Raw genomic sequence first — 21,958 nt, forward strand, 5'->3', positions numbered from 1 at the left:
ACAGTGTGTGTGTGTGTGTGTTGCGTATGGCGTATACAGTGTGTGTGTGGTGCGTCCGGCATATACAGTGTGTGTGTGTGTGTGTGTGGTGCGTATGGCATATACAGTGTGTGTGTGTGTGTGTGGTGTGTACGGCGTATACTGTATGTGTGTGTGTGTGTTGCGACGGTGTTCCGCTGGTGGTACCGCGCAAGAGGCTGTTACCACCAGCAGTTTCTATATTGAGACACCCATCACTTGGGTGTCCCAGTATGGCGGTTGGTGAACTTCCGCCGCTTGAAATTCTGGGATCCGAACACATCTGGACGGAACAGGATGTGAAGACATTACAAGGTAAGTATAAAGACAAGCTCTTCCCTCCGGCAAGTATTGAAAAATCCAGGAAATCTTCTTTAATATGCCTATTACTAGGGGAACGATTTGTCAGCACATAAACATACCGATTTTTTATTGGGGGCAATTTTAGTATGTAAGTCTGTCCTTTTGAAATATACATCTAAAAGCAGATTACGTAGAGACATTATTGACACTGATTAATACAATTCTGTGCTTCGCAGGACTCTGAAGATTACCCTCTAATTAGGCCAGGAATTTACTGGAAAAAATTTCGGTCAAACTTCTGTGAATTCACGTCTGTGTTGGTTCAGCAATGTCAGTACAGTGTCATATATGATGGCTATCTCCTGAATACCCTTATTTCCCTGCTACTGGGACTGTCAGACTCCTGTGTTAGAGCCTTCCGGCACACCAGTACATTGTCTGGTAGGTTTTCAGTATACAGTCAAGACCTCATCATACAGTTTACACTTTTATCAAGTAACCTATGTCTATTAGCTGAGCAATCGTTTGTCCTGATACTTGAAGTCCATACCCAATTTGTGGGACTTCTGTGTAGTCTTCTGCTGTATTCTGCAAGGAGACCTAGCTGTCGCTCCTTCATCTGCAAAGTTTAGAGTATGAAAAAAGAACCTCATTAATAAAATTGTTGCTGGCCAGTTAATATTCTCTATTTATCACTATTTTTCTTCTTTGCATTAGCTGTAAAATTGCTGACTGCTCTCATACGAGTTATCTTAAACCTGGATATCAATATAGACAACTCAGACAGACTGTATGAAGTAGAGAAAAAACGAACCCATCTGAAAAAGATAAACTCAAGACTTGAGCAGCTGGACAAAAAGCGGAAAAAGGTATAATATAATATCTTACATACTTCAGGTTTTAAACATCTTAAACACATAACGCACAGTAGTTCTAAAGTAATGGTTGTTTTTCTGGAAGAATTTGCCTCAATTCATCAGATTAACGTTTTTGCACTCCAGACTTGATGAAGATTGCAGTGGAGGAAGATGTGCCGACTTTATTAAAAGGTGCATTTTTCACGTGCTGTGATCTTCAGTGAGGTTTTCTCGCATTGCAAGTTTCTCGCATTGCACTCGCAAGTGTGACCCCGGCCTAAGAATTGTACTCCACTCAGTGACTGGAGTACAGTTTTTGTGCAGTAAGGTTATGTTGAATTTGTGAACTGTGCTGGGCCACACTCCTCTCACCTGAGCTCTGCCTACTTTCCAAAAGTTGTTCAAAGTAGCTGGGACTGGAGAAAAAAATGCTAAAAGTCTCAAAATGTTTAAAGAATTGCGCATTTTTTCAAACAGTTTTGCTTTAGAATTCTGGCGAATGCTATTTGATGAATCGGACTGTTCTTTTCAGCTCTATCACGCTGATATATGTCGGTATGTTTTTTTTTCTTCTTAATGGAATAGCGATCTTTCAGCACAATAGTACATAATATACATTTTTCTAACATGGGACACTATAGGTGACATTGTCTGCTTAGAGAGTACTAGCTGTTGGTATATTCCCTCAATATATGCCTTAGTACACACACTGGAAAATTACACTGTGAAAGCACCTTTACTTCTGCCTTAAAGGGTTGCTCCCATGCACTTTGTTCAGGGGCGCACCGCTCCCCGGCCCTTGTGACTTCATGATTGCTGGGGGCCAGGTGCTCCTGCTTGACTGACAGTTCAGACCAGTAGCATTGTTTTGCTGCTGATCTAAACTGTGGGTTCTAGTAACACTGAAGCTAGACGTGATGAGGAGAAAACTGCGCTCCAGCAATCCCACCTTTTCTCCTTCGCCACATTGGGGGACACAGGACCATGGGTGTTATGCTGCTGTCACTAGGAGGCTGACACTAAGTTGAGACAAAAAAAGGTTAGCTCCTGCCCTGCAGTATACACCCTCATTCTGGCTTCCAGAGACCCAGTTCAAGCTTAGTGTCCTTAGGAGGCACACTGGATTTAAACCTTGTTATTCCGGACGAAGGGGGTGACGGATTCTTTCATGTTCTGATCTCCCCCGAACCAACAACAGGCGAGCACGGGAGTTTCACCTCTCCGTATCCTCTCCTGCGACGTGGGATGCCACTGCCTGAGCTGACCTTTTTGGGCGACGGGACCCTTTCACGGGCACCGATCTCCCCCCGAGTAACAGACGAGCACTGGTGTGTTACCTCCAGTATCCTCTTCTGCAGCCAGGCCTTTTTTATTGCCGGACATCTGCCCTGTCCACCAGGTTTCACCCTCGGCTGTACAGAGGCACTATTCCACTGTGGCGTCCGTGCAGCCCCCACTGCATCACCACTGAAAAAGAGCGGATGATGGAAGGAGGCGCACGGTTCCTCTCCACCCCCCTTTCATGGGGATGGTGGATGGAGGCTCCCCCAACCCTGCACCGTCCCATGTAGCCCGGGCACCTTTACGGGGTAAGTGCAGATGGTGTGCGCCCCTGCCACTGGGTATGGCCTAGGGGTCGGTTTTTTCTAGGGTGGTCACCTTTTCCAGGGGGCTCCTTAGCGGCAGGATCCTTTACAGACCGCGGTGATTCTTTTCCCCGCGGTTCGCGGGTTCGCGCCGGCCGAGGCCGGAAATTTAGTCCCCGGCTTCGGCCCCTTTCTAGGCTGCACTCTGGTAGGCTCCGCCCACTCCACGCATCACTCCTACGGCCCAGCCCACGCTTGTGGCGCTTCTCGCTCCCTGCGAGACTACACTTCAAGGTCTCGGCATCCATCTTCCCCCTGCAGCACGCAGCGCCGGCCGGTCTTTTTCTCTACCCCCACGGAGGATCTTCCTTCTCCACTCAATTGCGGGGCACAGGACCGGGTAAGGAGACGGCTCTATCTGCTTCCCTGCAGCGCTACCCCTCAGCTTCCTCATAGCAGCTCTGCGCATTACATTGGGGTACAACATGTCCCAGTCAAGGGGTAAAAAGGTCACTAAGGTGCATACCACCTTTTTCTCTGCTTGTACCACCTGCCAGGCTCCTCTTCCCAGGCCTCAGAGCTCCCCGATCTGCCCAACCTGTGATGCCCTATGTGCCCAGGAGCCCTCCGCCGCTACCGACCCCAGTGCTCCTAGCCCCCCTGAGTGGGCCTCGTCCCTGTCCCAATCCGTGGCCTCGCTAGCTAAGGCGATTGAATCCCTTCATGACCCCTCTGGGGAGCGGGGCGTTCGTTTTCCTGGGTTAAGAGACCCCTCTATTACAGGGGAATCGTCGGCCAGCAGGGGCCGCTCTCACCCACAGGAGGTTCGGACATCCACTAAACGGATCCGCACTACCTCTCCCGATCATTCACCACTCCATTCAGCCTCCAATATAGCTCCACTTCTCGCTCACCCTCCCCAGGGGCTAGAAGCGATCACGACTCTGAGTATGAGTCTGAGGCGTCCATGGACCCGGATTCTCCGGAGTTCCGTTCAACTGTTGACTCCCTCATTGAGGCTGTCAATCATGCCCTAAAGGTTAATGATGACCCTAATTCAGCTCCTGATCATCCAGTTTCCTTCACTAGAAACAAGCGATCCCATAAGGTGTTCGCCTCCCATCCGGATTTTCTAGAGATAGTTAAGAGGCACAGGGAGCGACCGGATAAACGCTTTACGGGCAAAAAGGCTCTGGAATCTAAATATCCTTTTTCCTCAGAGCTGGTTAAGGATTGGACGGAACCACCGCTGGTGGATCCTCCGGTGTCGCGTTTGGCTACCAAAACGCTGTTATCAGTACCTGACGGGGCATCAATTAAAAGTCCCACAGAGCGCCAGTTGGATTCACTGGCGCGATCAGTGTATGAAGCCTCAGGTTCCTCCCTATCCCCTTCCTTCGCTGCGGCCTGGGTCGCCAAAGCTATGGTTTCCTGGGCAGATACTCTGGCACATTCCTTTCAGGACCACGCTCTTCCGGCTGAAGTGGCGGACCTCGCCAAACAAATTGCTATGGCAGCGGATTATGTGATGTACGCATCTTTTGACGCAGCAGACTGTGCTGCAACAGCGGCTTCAAACGCCGTCACCATCAGGAGAGCTATCTGGCTTAGAGAGTGGCGGGCGGATTCCTCCTCAAAAAAGTCTCTGATTTCTCTCCCCTTTTAGGGCGGACGCCTATTTGGAGAAAAATTGGACCAACTTATTTCCGATGCTACAGGGGGAAAAAGCAAGTTCCTCCCTCAACACAGACCAAAAGCTGCTTTTCAGCGCCAACAGTATTTTCGTTTTCGCCCCTTTCGAAGTGGCCCTTTCTGGTCCAACTCCACTGCATCGTCCAGATCAGAACAATCTACACGCACAGACAGAGACTCTCGGCCTTCTTACAAACCGAATCAGTCCTGGAGAGGAAGACCTAGACAACCCAGAACCAGAGGTTCTAGACCTGCCAGATTTCCTTCACAATGACTCGGGGAGTATTCCAGTCGACACCACCAAGGTAGGCGGACGCCTGCTTCTTTTTCGTCATGTCTGGCTTTCCGTCGTCCCCGACGAATGGGTCAGAGACCTGGTGTCGTCTGGTTACAAAATAGAATTTTCCGTCTCCCCTCCAGCTCGGTTTTTTCCCTCTCGTCTCCCAAGTTCAAGAGCTCAGTCACGCGCTCTCCATTGCACCATCGATTCCCTCCGCCAAAACGGGGTCATCGTTCCGGTTCCGGAACACGAGAGATTCAAAGGTTTCTATTCAAACCTCTTCGTCGTACCAAAGAAGGACGGGTCCGTGCGCCCCATCTTGGACTTGAAACTCCTAAACAAGCACGTAAAAGTACGACACTTCCGGATGGAGTCCCTTCAGTCGGTCATTTCCTCATTGGAGCGAGATGAGTTCCTAGCATCAATAGACATCAGAGATGCTTATCATCACATCCCAATCTTTCCGCCACACCAAAGGTTCCTCCGTTTCGCCATCCAAGAGGACCATTTTCAATTTACGGCCTTGCCCTTCGGTCTTGCCACAGCACCCAGGGTATTCACGAAGGTCATGGCGGCGGTCATGGCCATCCTGCACTCCCGAGGAGTGGTCGTGTTGCCATACCTAGACGACCTTCTGGTCATAGGTCCATCTTTTCAGGCCTGCGAAGCAAGTGTCCGCATTACGTTGGATTCCCTTTTGCGCCTAGGCTGGTTAATCAACCTGGACAAATCCTCCCCCATTCCAGCTCGAAGGATCTCCTTCCTAGGCATGATCCTAGACACGTCCAAGGGGCTGATCTTTCTTCCTTGGCCTAAGGCCCAAGCGCTTCAACAGGGAGCCAGGACACTTTCTCGCCCTCGCCCACAGTCCATTCGGTTTGCCATGAAGATCCTGGGGAAGATGGTGGCCTCAATGGAAGCGATTCCCTTCGCCCAACTGCATCTCCGTCCTTTACAACAGGCTCTTCTGGACAACAGGGACAGGAGTCCCTTTACCCTCGACCGCCCATGCCCTCTGTCCCCGCGGACCAGGCAGGCGCTCACGTGGTGGACTTTGGGGTCAACTCTCCACCAGGGGAGGTCTTTTCTTCCGATCCATTGGCTGGTGGTGACCACCGACGCCAGTCTCCTCGTTTGGGGAGGGGTGTTTCTCCACCACACTGCCCAGGGGCGTTGGTCGATGCGGGAGTCGAAACTTCCCATAAACATTCTGGAGATCCGTGCTATCAGGTTTGTCCTGAGACGTTTTCACCCTCTGTTTGCAGGTCACCCAGTCCGAATACAGTCGGACAAAGTCACAGCTGTGGCGTACATAAACCATCAAGGGGGCACTCGCAGCAGGTCAGCGATGCAGGAGGTCACACACATCCTCCGTTGGGCCGAGGACAACCACTCCACCATTTCCGCGGTACACATTCCGGGTGTCGAGAACTGGGCGGCGGACATTCTCAGCTGTAAGGGTCTCGCCTCGGGAGAGTGGGAGCTCCATCCAGAGGTTTTTCATCAAATCTGTCTTCGCTGGGGGACTCCGGATGTGGATCTGATGGCATCCGGGCTCAACGCCAAAGTCCCCAACTTCATAGCACGTTCTCGGGATCCCCGGGCCGTTGGGGTGGATGCTCTGATATTCCCATGGCACCGGTTTCAATTCCCGTACGTGTTCCCTCCACTTCCTCTGTTACCGAAGGTGATCCGAAAAATCAAGATAGAGGGGATTCCGGTGATCCTCATCGCCCCGGTTTGGCCGCGTCGCGCATGGTATGCGGAACTGGTGCATCTCGTTTCCGACGTTCCCTGGCGGTTGCCAGACCGCCCAGATCTACTGCGCCAAGGACCGATCTACCATCAGAGCTCAGGGGCCCAACTCAAGCAGGTTTCTCCCAGCAGGTCATTTCCACTATGATCCGAGCTCGCAAGACGTCTTCCGCTCGCTCGCATCTACCACCGCACCTGGAAAGCCTTCTTCTCTTGGTGCAGACTCCGCGGTCGTCCCCCTCTCGTTTTCTCCATTCCCTTCATTCTGGAATTTCTCCAGTCCGGCTTGGATTCCGGCCTAGCCCTCAGTTCCCTCAAGGGCCAGATTTCAGCGCTGTCGGTGTTTTTCCAGCGTAAGATTGCTACTAACTCGCAAGTCAGGACCTTCATTCAAGGGGTCTCCCACGTGGTTCCCCCCTACAGAATGCCACTAGAGACCTAGGATCTCAACTTGGTCCTTCAGGAACCTCCGTTTGAACCTCTGCAAGACGTCCCACTATCTATTCTCTCTTGGAAGGTGGCCTTCCTTGTGGCGATAACGTCTATCAGGCGTGTCTCAGAGTTGGCCGCTCTTTCCTGCCGGGCGCCCTTCCTTTCCTTCCACCAGGAAAAAGCAGTCTTACGCCCATCTCCCGCTTTTCTCCCTAAGGTGGTGTCTTCTTTTCACCTCAATGAAGATATTATTCTTCCCTCCTTCTGTCCACAGCCAACACATAGGGTCGAAAAGGCCCTTCACACTTTGGACGTGGTACAGGCTCTCAGGAGGTACGTCTCTAGGACTGCCTCTTTCCGTAAATCGGATTCCCTCTTTATCCTCCATGAGGGTCACAGGAAGGGTTCAGCCGCGTCTAAGGCTACGATAGCCAGATGGATCCGATCGGCTATCCAAGAAGCTTATCGGGCCATGGGCAGGCCCATCCCGGCGGGGGTTAGAGCTCACTCTACTCGGTCAGTTGGTGCTTCCTGGGCCATTCGGCACAGGCGTCGGCGGAGCAGGATTGCAAGGCCGCGACATGGTCTAGCCTCCATACTTTCACAAAGCACTACAACGTCCACACTCATTCTTCCGCAGATGCGGCCCTTGGCAGATGTATTCTGCAGGCGGCCGTTGTGCATTTATAAGTCAGATGGTACGCAGAGTTATTTGGTTGTATTGTTACCCACCCAGTGACTGCTTTGGGACGTCCCATGGTCCTGTGTCCCCCAATGTGGCGAAGGAGAAATAGGGATTTTTGTGTACTCACCGTAAAATCCTTTTCTCTGAGCCACTCATTGGGGGACACAGCACCCACCCTGTTAGCCTTATGGCTCGTTACCTTTTTTGGTTCTTGACTTTTTCTGACATGTTATACTCTAATGTTATGTATTATATTGATATTTATCTCCTACTGCTTTTGCACTGAACTGGGTCTCTGGAAGCCAGCATGAGGGTGTATACTGCAGGGGAGGAGCTAACCTTTTTTTGTCTCAACTTAGTGTCAGCCTCCTAGTGACAGCAGCATAACACCCATGGTCCTGTGTCCCCCAATGAGTGGCTCGGAGAAAAGGATTTTACGATGAGTACACAAAAATCCCTATGTTTTAGTGCAGTGTTTACAAGCTTAAAAGAAAAGAGCTTGTAAACACTGCTCATTGAATAGGCAACCAGCTATAATCCAAAAAAGAGGAAAATTTGGCAATGTCATGGGAACTGGGGGAAAATTTTAATATATAGTATATTGCAAACGTATATATATTTCAAACTAAACATCAATAAAGATGGGAATAACTATTTTAACGCATTTAGACTATAACCAATAAGATGTCATTAACAAGTGTCTGGATGAAGGGGAAATCATATGATTACCTAAATGGAATGAAAATAATGGCATAGATAAAACAGTAAAGCCAGCAAAGTAGGATGGAAGTTTTGTTTTTTGTGTAGTTACCAGTAATTTTCCATTTTGCATAGTTGCAACAAAGACATCGTGAGATAGAAGATATGATGGATGCGCTGTTAAAAGGCACTTTTCTGCCACGGTATCGGTAAGTAATAACCTTGGTCCTTTATCCTTAGATTAGACTGTGCAGATTAGCTCTGCTGACCAGATAGCTTTACTGTTTTGACATATCGTATAATGCACAACTGGGTAATTATTTATTGGGGATTTTTTATTATTTGTATTGATTGTAAACTTTGTATTATGTGGTTGACTAACTTTAGATATATGCTCTTTCTCTAATTAGCATCCTAATATTTTTCATTGATGACTATTAAATAGGCATACATTGCAAGATGTCTGTAAAGTTCTACATCATATATGTAGATCATTGTACATATTTTTGCTGTTAATGTTGTGCTCAACAATATTAAAGTTAAAATTACTGACTGTAACCTATAATGCCAGCATCTTGTCTTCTCTGTTGTTAGAACTACTCATGCTTGGAAAATGAGTCCTTTGGGTGATATATAATAGATAGATTAGGAAACACGTATAATTAGTGATGAGCGAATGTGGTCGGATCAGGTGTTATCTGAGCATGCTTGTGTGCTAACAAAGTGACTTCGGGGTGCTTGAAAAGTATGTTTGAGTCCCCGTGGCTGCATGTCTCGTGGCTGTCTAACAGCTGTAACACATACAGGGATGGCCAACAAACAGGCAATTCCTGCATGTGTTGTGGCTGTCAAACAGCCACGAGGCATGCAGCCACGGGGACTCAAACATATTTTTTGAGCATGCCGAAGTCACTTGGTTAGCACCCGAGCATGCTCAGATAACACCTGATCTGAGCACGTTCGCTCAATACTACTCATAATCCTTTACTTCACTGCTTCACCTTTTCATGTTATCGGGTGTGGTTCAGATTGGAGGATATCATTTTAATATTCTCTTTTTTTGTACAATTACTTCTCTACTGGCTTTATTTGCAACCCAATATCACTTTAAAATCTAAAGTGAAATATAATCTGCCCTACAGAATGGTCTTTCCTTCTTTTGTATGCAGCGTGATTAGGGCATAGCCGTTATTGTAGCATTTTTACCATAGACGTCTTAGATTAAGATTACAAAATATAATATGCCATCAAAAATACTATGAAACATTTTTTAGTATATTAGATACATTTTACAGTTTTTCAACTAATGTTTATTTATTTTTTTCATTTTTTTACAGGGACGTTGTTTCTGAGATAAGAGCGTTATGTATAGAAGAAATAGGCGTGTGGATGAAAATGTACCCACTGTTGTACTTGAATGACAGTTACTTAAAGTATGTGGGCTGGATGCTGTACGATAAGGTGGGCTTGTAATGACATTTTCTGCTCGTTATGCCAAAATGTTGTACGTGTCTTATAATTGTGTGCCTAAAGCAGCTCCTGTATATTGTATATGCATGATCTGCAGCAGTCTATGTGCAGGAAAAGGCTCCGCTGAGTTGGACTTTTCTCACTTTTTTGCTTTTCCCAGTGATGAAAACATGTACTGTGGTCACTCACATCTCTTCCTATTGCATCTCATGGTATAGGTTTCACAAGGACTTTTTTTTCTGTTCTACAGAGTGTTCATAGAGTGAAAAAAAAAATACAGGACGGTATATACATATTTACTAAAACTGGATCCTATTGGCTATGTATGCAACTACCTCCCCCATATAATAGTTTTCTAAATCATCTTAAAGGGATTGTCCTCTTTATATTACCAAATTTGTTGGGGACATGATTTTGTGGAAATTACCATTATATATTATGACACTTTTTGCCCCTTAGGGTGCTTTCACATTGCATTTTGCATCCCCATCTGGACATATATCTGGAATCCCCCTCATAACGGGGTCCGGACTCATGCGCCGACGGGGCCATAAACTGTAACGGTGATGGCAGAGCAAATGTGAGCTCTGCTGTGCATTTTTTTTCGTGAGTGTACATACGCGTACTGGAGGCGGACACTCAGATGCAGTCTACGGGTATGTGCACACGTAGATGAAACCTCTGCGGATTTTTCCGCACCTGTTTTGAGAAATCCACAGGTAAAAAGCATTGTGTTTTACCTGCAGATTTACTGCGGTTTTTGTGCGGATTCCACCTGCGGTTTTACACCTGCGGATTCCTATTATGGAGCAGGTGTAAACCGCTGCGGAATCCGCAGAAAGACTAAACATGCTGCAGAATAATCAATGCAGCGTTTCCACAAGTTTTTTTTCCGCAGCATGTGCACTGCGGGCTTTGTTTTCCATAGGTTTACATGGTACTGTACAACGCATGGAAAACAGCTGCGAATCCGCAGTGACAAAACCGCTGCGGATCCGCAGCAAAATCCGCAACGTGTGCACATACCCTACTATTTCTCAGTGTCCGCCTCCTGTAGGTGTACACTCACGAAAATGATGCACGGCAGAGAGCACATTCCATTACAGTCTATGGCTCCGTCGGCACATGGGTCCGGACCCCGTTTTTTGAGACAAAGCCGAACGTCCCATAGAAAACGCAAAAACTGTTCATTCCTATCTCTGCCTTTTCACAATTGCTGAGAACAGTGAAAAAATAAATAATAAAAAGCCTCTGCTAATTCAAATCTTAGCTCCATCCCCATTGAAAAAATAATAATGTCCAATATATAAAAGTAATTGTTACAGAAAGGGGAACAAATTTAGAAATGTATTTTTGTGGTTATAAAAACACAATGAAAGACAGACATGTATTTCTGTTACTTACCCCCAATATCGCCTGGCATCAACACAAGTATAAAAGAGAGAGTATGAAAATTACAAAATTATTTGAAAATCCGAATGAGAAAAAAACTCATGCACTAAAAAACCCTGAAAATATGCCTGATAGGGGAAAGAGCCTGGTCCTGAGCAGCTTAATAAATAACTAGTCCTTCTTTATTACTCTGGTACACCTGCATCTATATTACGTTGCTCTTTTTGTACTTCACCCTCGGTGGCCGCTTTCAGGTCCCGGACGTGCGTTTGAGAAGTCTGATTGCACTGCACGGAATTTATGAGAAAAAGAACTTGGTTTCCAAAATGGACCTTTTCACAACAAGATTCAAGGTAAATACAATTGTGTCATTTCCTAACCTTACATTTGGTAACAAATTGTTCTGTATCAATATGCAAGTATGAGAAATGTTATATTTAATTCACACTTAAAGGGAATCTGTCACCCCCAAAAATCACATATGAGCTAACGCCACCGGCATCAGGGGCTTATCTACAGCATTCTGTAATGGTGTAGATAAGCCTCCGATGTATCCTGAAAGGTAAGAAAAACAGGTTATATTATACTCTCCCAGGGGCGGTCCCGATGGGCGTCGCGGTCCGGCGCCTCCCATCTTCATACGATGACGTCCTCTTCTTGTCTTCACACCGCGGCTCCTGCGCAGGCGTACTTTGTCTGTCCTGTTGAGGGCAGAGCAAAGTACTGCAGTGCGCAGGTGTTGGGCCTCTCTGATCTTTCCCAGCTCCTGCACACTGCAGTTCTTTGCTCTGCCCTCAACAGGACAGACAAAGTACGCCTGCGCAGGAGCCGCAGTGTGAAGACAAGAAGAGGATGTCATCTGATGAAGATAGGAGGCATTGGACCGGACCGCGACACCCATCGGACATGGACCACCCCTGAGTGAGTATAATCTAACCTCTTTTTCTCATCTTTCAGGATACATCGGGGGCTTATCTACAGCATTACAGAATGCTATAGATAAGCCCCTGATGCCGGTGGGCTTAGCTCATATACGATTTTGGGGGTGACAGGTTCCTTTTAAAAAACTGTCTTGTTTCTTCTGATATATACGTGTTAGTTACTTTTAACATCTCATAGCATCCATGCTTTTCCTTCTTTTCTATGTGAAATCTAGGATCGCATTATATCAATGACTCTGGATAAGGATCATGAGGTCTCGGTTCAATCAATGAAGCTCCTTGTCCATATGTTAAGGTATATCTTTTATCAGTTTATGATAATTTATGTGTATGAGTTGTAACCATGGAAATATATAGGTCTTTATGGATACCATTTACAAAAAATTGAAATACATACAAACCATTAGGATACCGAGGTGCAATAGGTACAATGTTTATAGAAGTGCACAGAACTTTTTAGAGGGATTGTCCACTACTCACATATTAATGGCCTATTCTTAGTGTAAGTCAGTAATATGAAATCTGTGAGAGGTCCCACATCCATCACACCCACTGATCAGCTGTAATCACCTCTGCCAACTGCTGGATGTGCATGGAGTGAAACATTACTGCTCCGTCACACTGATTAGTTGCCACTCCTGGGTGCTGCGAAGGAGCAGATCTGCAGTACCTGGCAGTGGAAACAAAACAGTGTGTGGAGCAGTGATGTTCCCACTCTGTACACTGGTTACATTACACTGCTGACAGTGGAGCTAACATCAAGGGCAGATAGGTCATCAATATGATAGAAGCAGTCAAGGCCTATTCAGTAGACTTACAGATAAGAAATGCATAAATGTATTGTCTTTCTTTTTTAATGGACTACAAGTACATCGCAATTTTATACATTGAAATCGCTGGTGTTTGTATGCATGAGTCCAGTGGGCGGTCTCATGAGTCCAGTGGGCGGTCTTACTCAGTGAGTGACAGTCTTCCCTATATGACTGCATGCAGAGATAGCTGTCAATGACTGTAGGACCGCCCACTGGACTCATGCATACAAACACCAGGGATTTCAATGAATGAAATACAAGTTACGCTGAATCCTTTCCCACAAACCTACTGTACATATCTTCTTCTTAGCGCCTCCTATTTGATACCATGCTGACCATAGATCGGACTGCACGTACAACGTTACAGGTTCCCTTTAATTGCCGTACAGAGAAGGCTTACCAAACCTAACTGATGTGATGAATCTTTTCAGCTGTGGATCTTTGCTTCCCACTTAAGTTGCTGCTCAGTTTTTGCTTTGTTTTGCTGTGTTATCACAGTGTGTTGCCTATAACTATTTAGTATACACAAAAATATATACCTCCTATTCGCCCTCTTTTATTAATTTGTATGTTCTGCCCGTGTTTGCATGGGTTTTCTCCAGGTAGTCTGGTTTCCTCCTAGACTGCAAAGACATACTGATAGGTAATGTAGATTTTGAGCCCCAGTAGGGACAGCAATGATAATGTCTGCAAAACGCTGCAGACTATCATGGCACTATGTAAGTAACTATAATAAATTATTTTTTGGGCACCCCTCTAATTTGATCATATTTCAGTTGTAATGACAAGATCTGTCACTAGAGGGCAGTAGAAGATCTTTATTTATTAGTAATGAATGAATGTCAGTGTCAGTGTGTACCAGTGACATCCCTGAGCGAAAGTTACTGATCACATTAACCACAGTTCTTGCCAGAAACTTTACCCCAAGAAAATGTTCAGATGTGATCTTCAAGGAAATGTGGCTTATCTCACAGTTATTTCATTAATTGAAAATTATGGCAATGTATCCCTGCTCGAAGCCTTTGCTTTTTGAATGTATTTTGTGTCAACTGCCTGCTCTACTTTGACTGGCATAAGATACAGTTTATGTCTGCAGTATCAGTAACAACTGATTGAGAATTAGTCTAAATCAGAAATAAGGCCTAATGCTAGCAGTTAGGTCCATCCTGGCTGGGTACACCTTGGCGCTGCGGGGATGGCTTTTATGCTTTTTTCTTAATCAAAAGCAGTGAAACAATGTTTAGTAGGTACCCTATGTTATTTATATGCACGATTGCTATGTTTTTATAGCAGGGTATATATTAATTTTGTTTCTATCTTAGGTTTTGTCTGCCTGCTCAACCTTGGCTGGCAGAAGATACAGTAGTACATGGCTGCAATGTCAGTAACAACTGTTTGAAAATTAGTCTAAATCAGAATGAAAGCATTTGACACAGAGAATCTTTGTGAAATAGGAGAAATGTGGAGGAACCAAGAAGTCTGCGTATTTGCTGTATGAAACTTTGAAATGGAAGGAAGTTCTGCTATGTACCTGTTATATGACACATTTTCTGGTGGTCTGACAGTTCTGCTCAGGGAAACATGTCACCCCCTCACTGCCATGGTATTCTAGGGCGTAAAGAGATTGGGATGTGAGGCCATGTAGGCTGTAAGGAAAGGCGGCTCATTATGATTACAGATCCATCGAAACCAATGTCAATTACACTTCATTTTTGCAAAAAATTCAATACTTATTTCTCATTTGAATTTTTTTTTACAATATGTCTTCGTGTAATACTTGGAAATTCTGAAGACATAGAGACCGCCAGAAGCAAAATGTGTATGATAGATCAGAGGGATCCGCGATTGTCAGGTGGAAGGAGACAATTATTTCCCGTCATTACATAGTGATGTGCATAGAGCCACTGTATCGGCTTATCACCGCAGTATTAATGGCTGCCCATCATCTGGAAGATGTCTCTGTCGGTCAGTAATGATACTTTCGCTAGTAAGCAGTTCTGTCGGATGGCTAACGGGGCGAGAGTTCATAGACGCGTATGTAATAAGCTGAGGAGCTATTGTAGTAGTACTCTACAGTGGTATTCGGTCACACAGTAGTTACTGTATAATCAATGGTTACGTTAATCATTGTCTGCGGCTGTCATTGTAATGTAAGGAAGCAGTGGGCAGCCTGAGACAGGTGATGTTAGAAAATAACATTAATTAGAAAAAACGGACAGAAGTGCCCCTAATGCCATCCTGACGAACCCGACTATCTATGAAAAATTGGGCCTGTAGCCCTGAATGTCCGGTTTGGTAGCTCTTGGCATACATAGCAATACCCCAAAACTCTCTGGGTCCCCCCTCATTGGCAAAGACCAAGGACTTACATGTTATCATGAGATGTCATGCTTTTAACTAAGACATAGCTGCCATATTATGTACACAGCAGTTACCTATCCATAATGATGTCTCCTCACTTCCCCCCCAAAAAACGCAATAAGAAGCAAATAAACATACTATGTATTCCAAAATTGTATCAATAATAAATGACAGCTTGCCACTCAAAAAGCAAGCCATCACACAGGTCCATCGGTGGAAAAATAAGAAAGATACAGGTCTCAGAAAGTAGTAACTCAAACCAATTGTTTTTTACAAAGTTTTTTTAATTATTTTTCTAACCACTATAACAAAAAACATAAAAAAACAAAACAGAAGACCTTGGTATCGTCTTAACTGTGCTGCCAGGTAATCTTTACTGCTCAATGAATGCCATAAAAGCAGAAACCTCCAAAATAATGGTGGAATTGTGTTTGCTTTCACAGTTTCAGCCCACTTATATTTTCTTCTGTTTTTTAGTACATTATATGGTAAAATCATTGGTGTCACTCACATCTACAATTCGCCCCACCAAAAAAAAACCTCATCGGACTATGTTGGCTCAGCAATTAAAAAAATGTGAGGCTGTTGGAAATAGAGGACAAACCGAAATCCCCCCCTTTCCCTGAAACATAAATGACAAAATCTACAAGAACGTAAAATGAGAATCTGTTTAGTATCACTCCTTGTGTAATAGTCAAAACTATTAAAATATCACGATTTACATTCCATATTGGGAAAAAAGTGCATGTAAAAAAAAAAAAATATCGAAATAGCAGTCGATTATTTTTATTTATTTTTTTTTCTTACCCAAAAATGGGAATCCTACGAAATCGTAATAATCATGTTGTCTCAAAATGGTACAGATCGAAGCTACAACTTGTGTCTCATAAAACAAGCCCTCTGTTGACTGAAAACTAAAAAAGCTCTCAGAATATGGTGACTAAAGCCAATTTTATTAAATAAACAGCAGCGATCAGAGCTAACTCTGCTTACTGGTGTTCTAAAAAAAAACTATAGTACCATAGTAAAAATCTATAGAAATTTGGTACCTGTGTTCCCTCATAAAAAAGTTACCTCCTCATTTATACCACAATGTAAAAGTTCTACAAAAAAAAAAAAAGCGGAATTTAATTTTTTTAAAATAAAAAACTGTCTGCATTTCTATCTCAATAACTCTTAAGTCATACAATATGCTGCTTGTATAAAATTCTGGTATAGTGAGAACAAAACAAAAAAGCCTCCATACCAGAGGGGCTCATGTGAGTGGCACTGCCAGCGTGCAGCAGAGGGGGCACAAAGCCTCCGGACACAGCGAAGAATCACTTGGATTGTATAGCTGTACAATGAGTTTATTGGTCTTTGTTGTGGCACTGAAATGAGATGTCCGATAACAGAAGCTTCTTCTTGCAGGAATTGTGACGATCTGTTTACCACGGAGGAGTGTGACACCTTGTACCAGTTTGTGTTTGCCTCTCACAGGCCACTGGCGGCAGCAGCTGGAGAATTTCTATATATACGGTAATTGAAATGACCCTGCTTTCTAAAATGCTGTTGAAATTTAAAGGGTATGAGCCAACATGAAATCTGCGTGATGGGAATTACTGGGTGTATTGTTTCCATTTTTTCCCCCATAAAGTATATGTGATCGTCAGAAGTAAAGAACACACAGCACTTCATAGCACTCTTCTTCTAGCCGGTTTTATTAAAGGTGTTTTATTTCATTGTAGTCATCGGGACTGGTCATCACTTACTGAACATTGCAGATCAACCTGCTGAGACCCCACAATACCTAAAATAAAGGGGATTCACAGAGTTTCCCTGTACAGCATTGTCCAAGTCCCGCACTGTGCAGGGAATTACATGGTAACCCCATTTATTTGCATCTACCTTTTTTTTTTTTACGTACCTTAAATGGGACGGTGATGCTTTTTCTGTGACACACTTGACTAGATCTGTCACTTTACAGGGGAAAAGCCAAAGTGACAACAGTTCTTAGTGTCACCGAGGGTCTCAGAGGTCGGATCTCTATCTTAGGGATATCCCATAATATTGTCAAATGGTAATATCCATTTTACATTTAGAATAACTAAAGTGACAATGATCCTGGTGACCAGAAATGTCTAAAAGAAAAATAAAAGTCTATCATACTCTATACCTAGCCTATAAAACCACGTGCATATTTCATGTTATTTTTTGCGGACGAAAAAAAAGTGGTCAACTATATTTTTTATGTGTCTAAAAAAAACACAAAATGATGTAATCCTGGCAAATTGTGGTCAATAGAACATTTTGTTTACCAAGCCTTGCTTATTTTAGTGTATGGATATGTTACAATACACATCTTAATCAGTTTTGTGCAATTCAGATATATGTGTGCAGCAGAATGCACTGTGTCAATGTGAACCTATCCTATACATGCTGCTGAAAACTCACCTTCATTATCATTTAAAGCCCCTGTACGATACCGTTTAGCATTTCCTCTAATGCTGTACATTTCATATATCATCCATAGACATCTAGGTCCAATGACAGAAGCAATGAATGCGCAGAACACAGAAAACTCAGAGCACAAAATAAGCCAGTTGATGAAGCTTTTAGACTTCTTCCTTGAAAGCAAGGTATGATGATGATAATGATGGTGGATGATGATAATGTTGGTAGATAATGATGAGAAGGAGGAATATATACTGTGGGTATGGAAAGTATTCAGACTTCTTTACATTTTTCACTCTTTGTTTCATTGCAGCCATTTGGTAAATTAAAAAAAAAGTTCATTTTCTTCTCATTAACGTACACTCTGCATCCCATCTTGACTGGAAAAAAACAGAAATGTAGAATTTTTTGCAAATTTATTAAAAAAGAAAAACTGAAATATCACATGGTCATCATAAGTCTTCAGACCCTTTGCTCAGTATTGAGTAGAAGCACCTTTTTGAGCTAGTACAGCCATGAGTCTTCCAAGTTTTTCACACCTGGATTTGGGGATCGTCTGCCATTCTTCCTTGCAGATCCTCTCCAGTTCTGTCAGGTTGGATGGTGAGTGTTTTGGACAGCCATTTTCAGGTCTCTCCAGAGATGCTCAATTGGATTTGGGTCAGAGCTCTGGCTGGGCCAGTCAAGAATGGACACAGAGTTATTCTGAAGCCACTCCTTTGTTATTTTAGCTATGTGCTGTCTTGTTGGAAGGTGAATCTTCGGCCAAGTCTGAGGTCCAGAGCACTCTGGAAGAGGTTTTCTTCCAGGATATCTCTGTACTTGGCGGCATTCATGTTTAGTTTAATGACAACCAGTCGTCCTGTCCCTGCAGCTGAAAAACACCTCCATAGCATGATGCTGCCACCACCATGTTTGACTGTTGGGATTGCATTGGGCAGGTGATGAGCAGTAGGTATATCTAGGACCATAATAGGTTATTGAATTTTGTGACTCATATTTTTGGTATCTTTATCTCCTTTTTATATTGGGTCTGGGTTTTATATTGAATATAAATAAAAGTAAAGTTTTAAGGGATTATATGTGCGCACTCAGGTGATGAGCAGTGCCTGGTTTTCTCCACACATACCGCTTAGAATTATCACCAAAAATGTCTATCTTCATCTCATCAGACCAAAGAATCTTATTTCTCATAGTCTGGGAGTCCTTCATGTTTGGGCTTTCATATGTCTTGCACTGAGGAGAGGTTTCTGTCGGGCCACTCTGCCATAAAGGCCTGACTGGTGGAGGGCTGCAGTGATAGTTGACTTTGTGGAACTTTCTCCCATCTTCCTACTGCATCTCTGGAGCTCAGCCACAGTGATCTTGGGGTTCTTCTTTACCTCTCACACCAAGGCACTTCTCCCACAATTGGTCAGTTTGGCTGGACAGCCAGGTCTAGGAAGACTTCGGGTGGTCCCAAACTTCTTTCATTTAAGGATTATGGAGGTCACTGTGCTCTTAGGAACCTTGAGTACTGCAGAAATTCTGTTGTAACCTTGACCAGATCTGTGCCTTGCCACAATTCTGTCTCTGAGCTCCTTGGCCAGTTCCTTTGACCTCATGATTCTCATTTGGTCTGACGTACACTTTGAGCTGTGAGGTCTTATATAGACAGGTGTGTGCCTTTCCAAATCAAGCCCTATCAATTTAATTTAACACAGCTGGACTCCCAATGAAGGAGTAGAACTATCTCAAGGAGGATCACAAGGAAATGGACAGCATGTGACTTAAATATGAGTGTCTGAGCAAAGGGTCTGAATACTTATGATGATGTGATATTTCAGTTTTCCTTTTTTAATAAATTTGCAAACATTTTTACATTTGTTTCTTTTTTTCAGTCAAGATGGGATGGAGAGTGTACATTAATGTGAAAAAATGAACTTTTTTGAATTTACCAAATGGCTGCAATGAAACAGAGTGAAAAATGTAAAGGGGTCTGAATACTTTCCGTAACCACTGTATATGCAAACTTGTATTCATGTCAGTTGAAATATGAAAACATACTATAACAATTTAACCTATCTAGCCAAGAAGTAGAGTAGAACTACCACATTTTCAGATTTGTGATCATTTACATAAACATTATAACAAATGCAATAGGACATGAGCTGCGCTAATTCTTGATCTTTGCAGGCGGGGTAAAGTTCAATTTAGTACCTTTAAAGGGAGTTTGTCATCAGGTTTTTGTTATGTAGGGGAAGAGAGCCTGATTCCAGAGATGTGTAATTTACTAGGCTGCGTTTTTGATGCAATCATTGTTTTATCAGCAGGAGATTATTTGTAGAAGACAACTGGTCTCGTGCTTCCTAGTCCAACTACTCCCTCAGCACTGATCAGCCTCTCTCTGTCATCATACAATATACACAGAAAGCTGTGGTGTGGGTGGGTTATACACAGCGCAATATACTAGATCTGCAGCAGAGATATCCGTGACTCTGTCACAATTGCTGCACTTAGTAAACTAATTGATACATCACTGGTATCAGGGTCTCTGTCCCCACTTCATGCTGATATGAAATTACATAGCAAAAACGTGCTGACAGATTCCCTTTAAAAAGGAGAAAATGTTTTTTTTAGCGTTGAAATAAATTTTTCACTCCAGTACATCATGTTATCAGCACAATTTTTAAGTCCAGCAAGTGATAATTTACTTTTATATGACAGTCCTTCTATTCTCCTAGTTGCATGACCATGTGACGTACCTTGTTGACAGCCTCTGGGATTGTACACCTGGATTTTTAAAAGACTGGAAATGTATGACCTTCATCCTTCTACAAGACTCCTCTGAAAAGAGACTTGGTGAGCTCATACAACCAAACAATGATGGGATTTCAATGCTAAGTTTTAATAAATCATTGAATTAAATAATTAAAACTGATAATTTATGACAATGCAAAGGGTGACACCCATAGTACTTGTCATATTTGCTGATTGTACTGTGGAATCACAGCCAAATTGAATGCAGAGCCCCTTAGTGACAGAGCCAATTTGGTACTTAATGAGCAAGAGCATTTTTACAATTCTGACCACTGTCACTTTATGAGGTTATAACTCTGGAACGCTTTAATGGATCCCACTGATTCTGAGATTGTTTTTTGTGACATACTGTACTTCAAGATAATGGTAAAATTTCTTCAATATGACTTTATTTGTGTAAAAAATGGAAATTTGGCAAAAATGTTGAACTTTTGAAACTTTGAATTTGTATGCCCTTAAATCACGGAGATATGTCACACAAAATACTTAATAAATAACATTTCCCATATGTCTACTTTACATCAGCATAATTTTTTAAACACTTTTTTTGTTAGGAAGTTATAAGGGTTAAAAGTTGACCAGCGATTTCTCATTTTTACAACAAAATTTACAAAACCATTTTTTAGGGACCACCTTGCAATTGAAGTGAGTTTGAGAGGGTCAATATGACAGAAAATACCCAAAAGTGACAACACTCTAAAAACTGCACCACTCAAGGTGCGCAAAACCACATTCAAGAATTCAGATGTGTTATCTTTAAAAACGAACGCTGGGCCTTCTTTTCTCTTAGATCATTGGAGGTCAATCTTTACGGATCTAGCATTGTTTTTTTTTTGTCATCTTAACAGTGGTTTCATTGGCTTTTAGGTTTGAGTGCAATACAAGAAAACTTGCTTGTGGAACTCATGTTAGCAACTGTTCGACAAGCAGTTGAAGGTCATCCTCCTGTGGGTAGAGGGGCAGTCAAGAAGGTGCGTTTCATGTTTTCTCTATGCTTCAAAGAGGGAATGCCTCTTTTATTAAACTATTGTAATAGACAATTCCAATATGAATGCTCTATGCTATATACTGGATGTTCATGTACTGATGTATAGTAGTTGAAAAACCCTAGAGAGGGGCCAAAGTGCACACAATAGGGCAGTACTGTTTAAAAAGAAGCCCACTCAGGGGGTAGTGGCGCTCACCTGGTGGTACTGTGTGAAGACACAACACCTGTTTAACTGTGAATATCGGCTGCCGCTGCCCCGTTGCTGGAGTAGATACCTTCCAGATGTGTATTTACCAGAATGGAGAGAATCATGTTAGGCGGGCTGCACTGCGAGAAATGAGGAGCCCTGGAGCTCCAAATAATGTTTACTCTGTCGCCTCATTGGGGGACACAGGACCATGGGTGTTATGCTGCTGTCCACTAGGAGGCGACACTATGCATAATCTGAAAAAGAT

The 21,958-nt window shown here is 43.6% G+C and overlaps 1 protein-coding gene across 6 annotated transcripts in view; it reads left to right on the forward strand.

The window, feature by feature from the left end:
- Nucleotides 1-21,958, forward strand: part of LOC143816487 (cohesin subunit SA-2-like) — a 122,578-nt gene that overhangs the window by 53,396 nt on the left and 47,224 nt on the right. For all 6 annotated transcript variants that reach the window (XM_077296919.1, XM_077296915.1, XM_077296916.1 and 3 more), the window contains 10 exons: nucleotides 558-762; nucleotides 1,039-1,190; nucleotides 8,443-8,516; nucleotides 9,645-9,768; nucleotides 11,424-11,522; nucleotides 12,326-12,405; nucleotides 16,694-16,801; nucleotides 17,796-17,901; nucleotides 20,440-20,557; nucleotides 21,383-21,486. In XM_077296919.1, the coding sequence (XP_077153034.1) occupies nucleotides 558-762; nucleotides 1,039-1,190; nucleotides 8,443-8,516; nucleotides 9,645-9,768; nucleotides 11,424-11,522; nucleotides 12,326-12,405; nucleotides 16,694-16,801; nucleotides 17,796-17,901; nucleotides 20,440-20,557; nucleotides 21,383-21,486 (1,170 nt within the window). The remainder of the gene's footprint in view (nucleotides 1-557; nucleotides 763-1,038; nucleotides 1,191-8,442; nucleotides 8,517-9,644; nucleotides 9,769-11,423; nucleotides 11,523-12,325; nucleotides 12,406-16,693; nucleotides 16,802-17,795; nucleotides 17,902-20,439; nucleotides 20,558-21,382; nucleotides 21,487-21,958) is intronic.

Source organism: Ranitomeya variabilis, chromosome 3 (genome assembly GCF_051348905.1).
Source record: "Ranitomeya variabilis isolate aRanVar5 chromosome 3, aRanVar5.hap1, whole genome shotgun sequence".
Taxonomy (NCBI): domain Eukaryota; kingdom Metazoa; phylum Chordata; class Amphibia; order Anura; family Dendrobatidae; genus Ranitomeya; species Ranitomeya variabilis.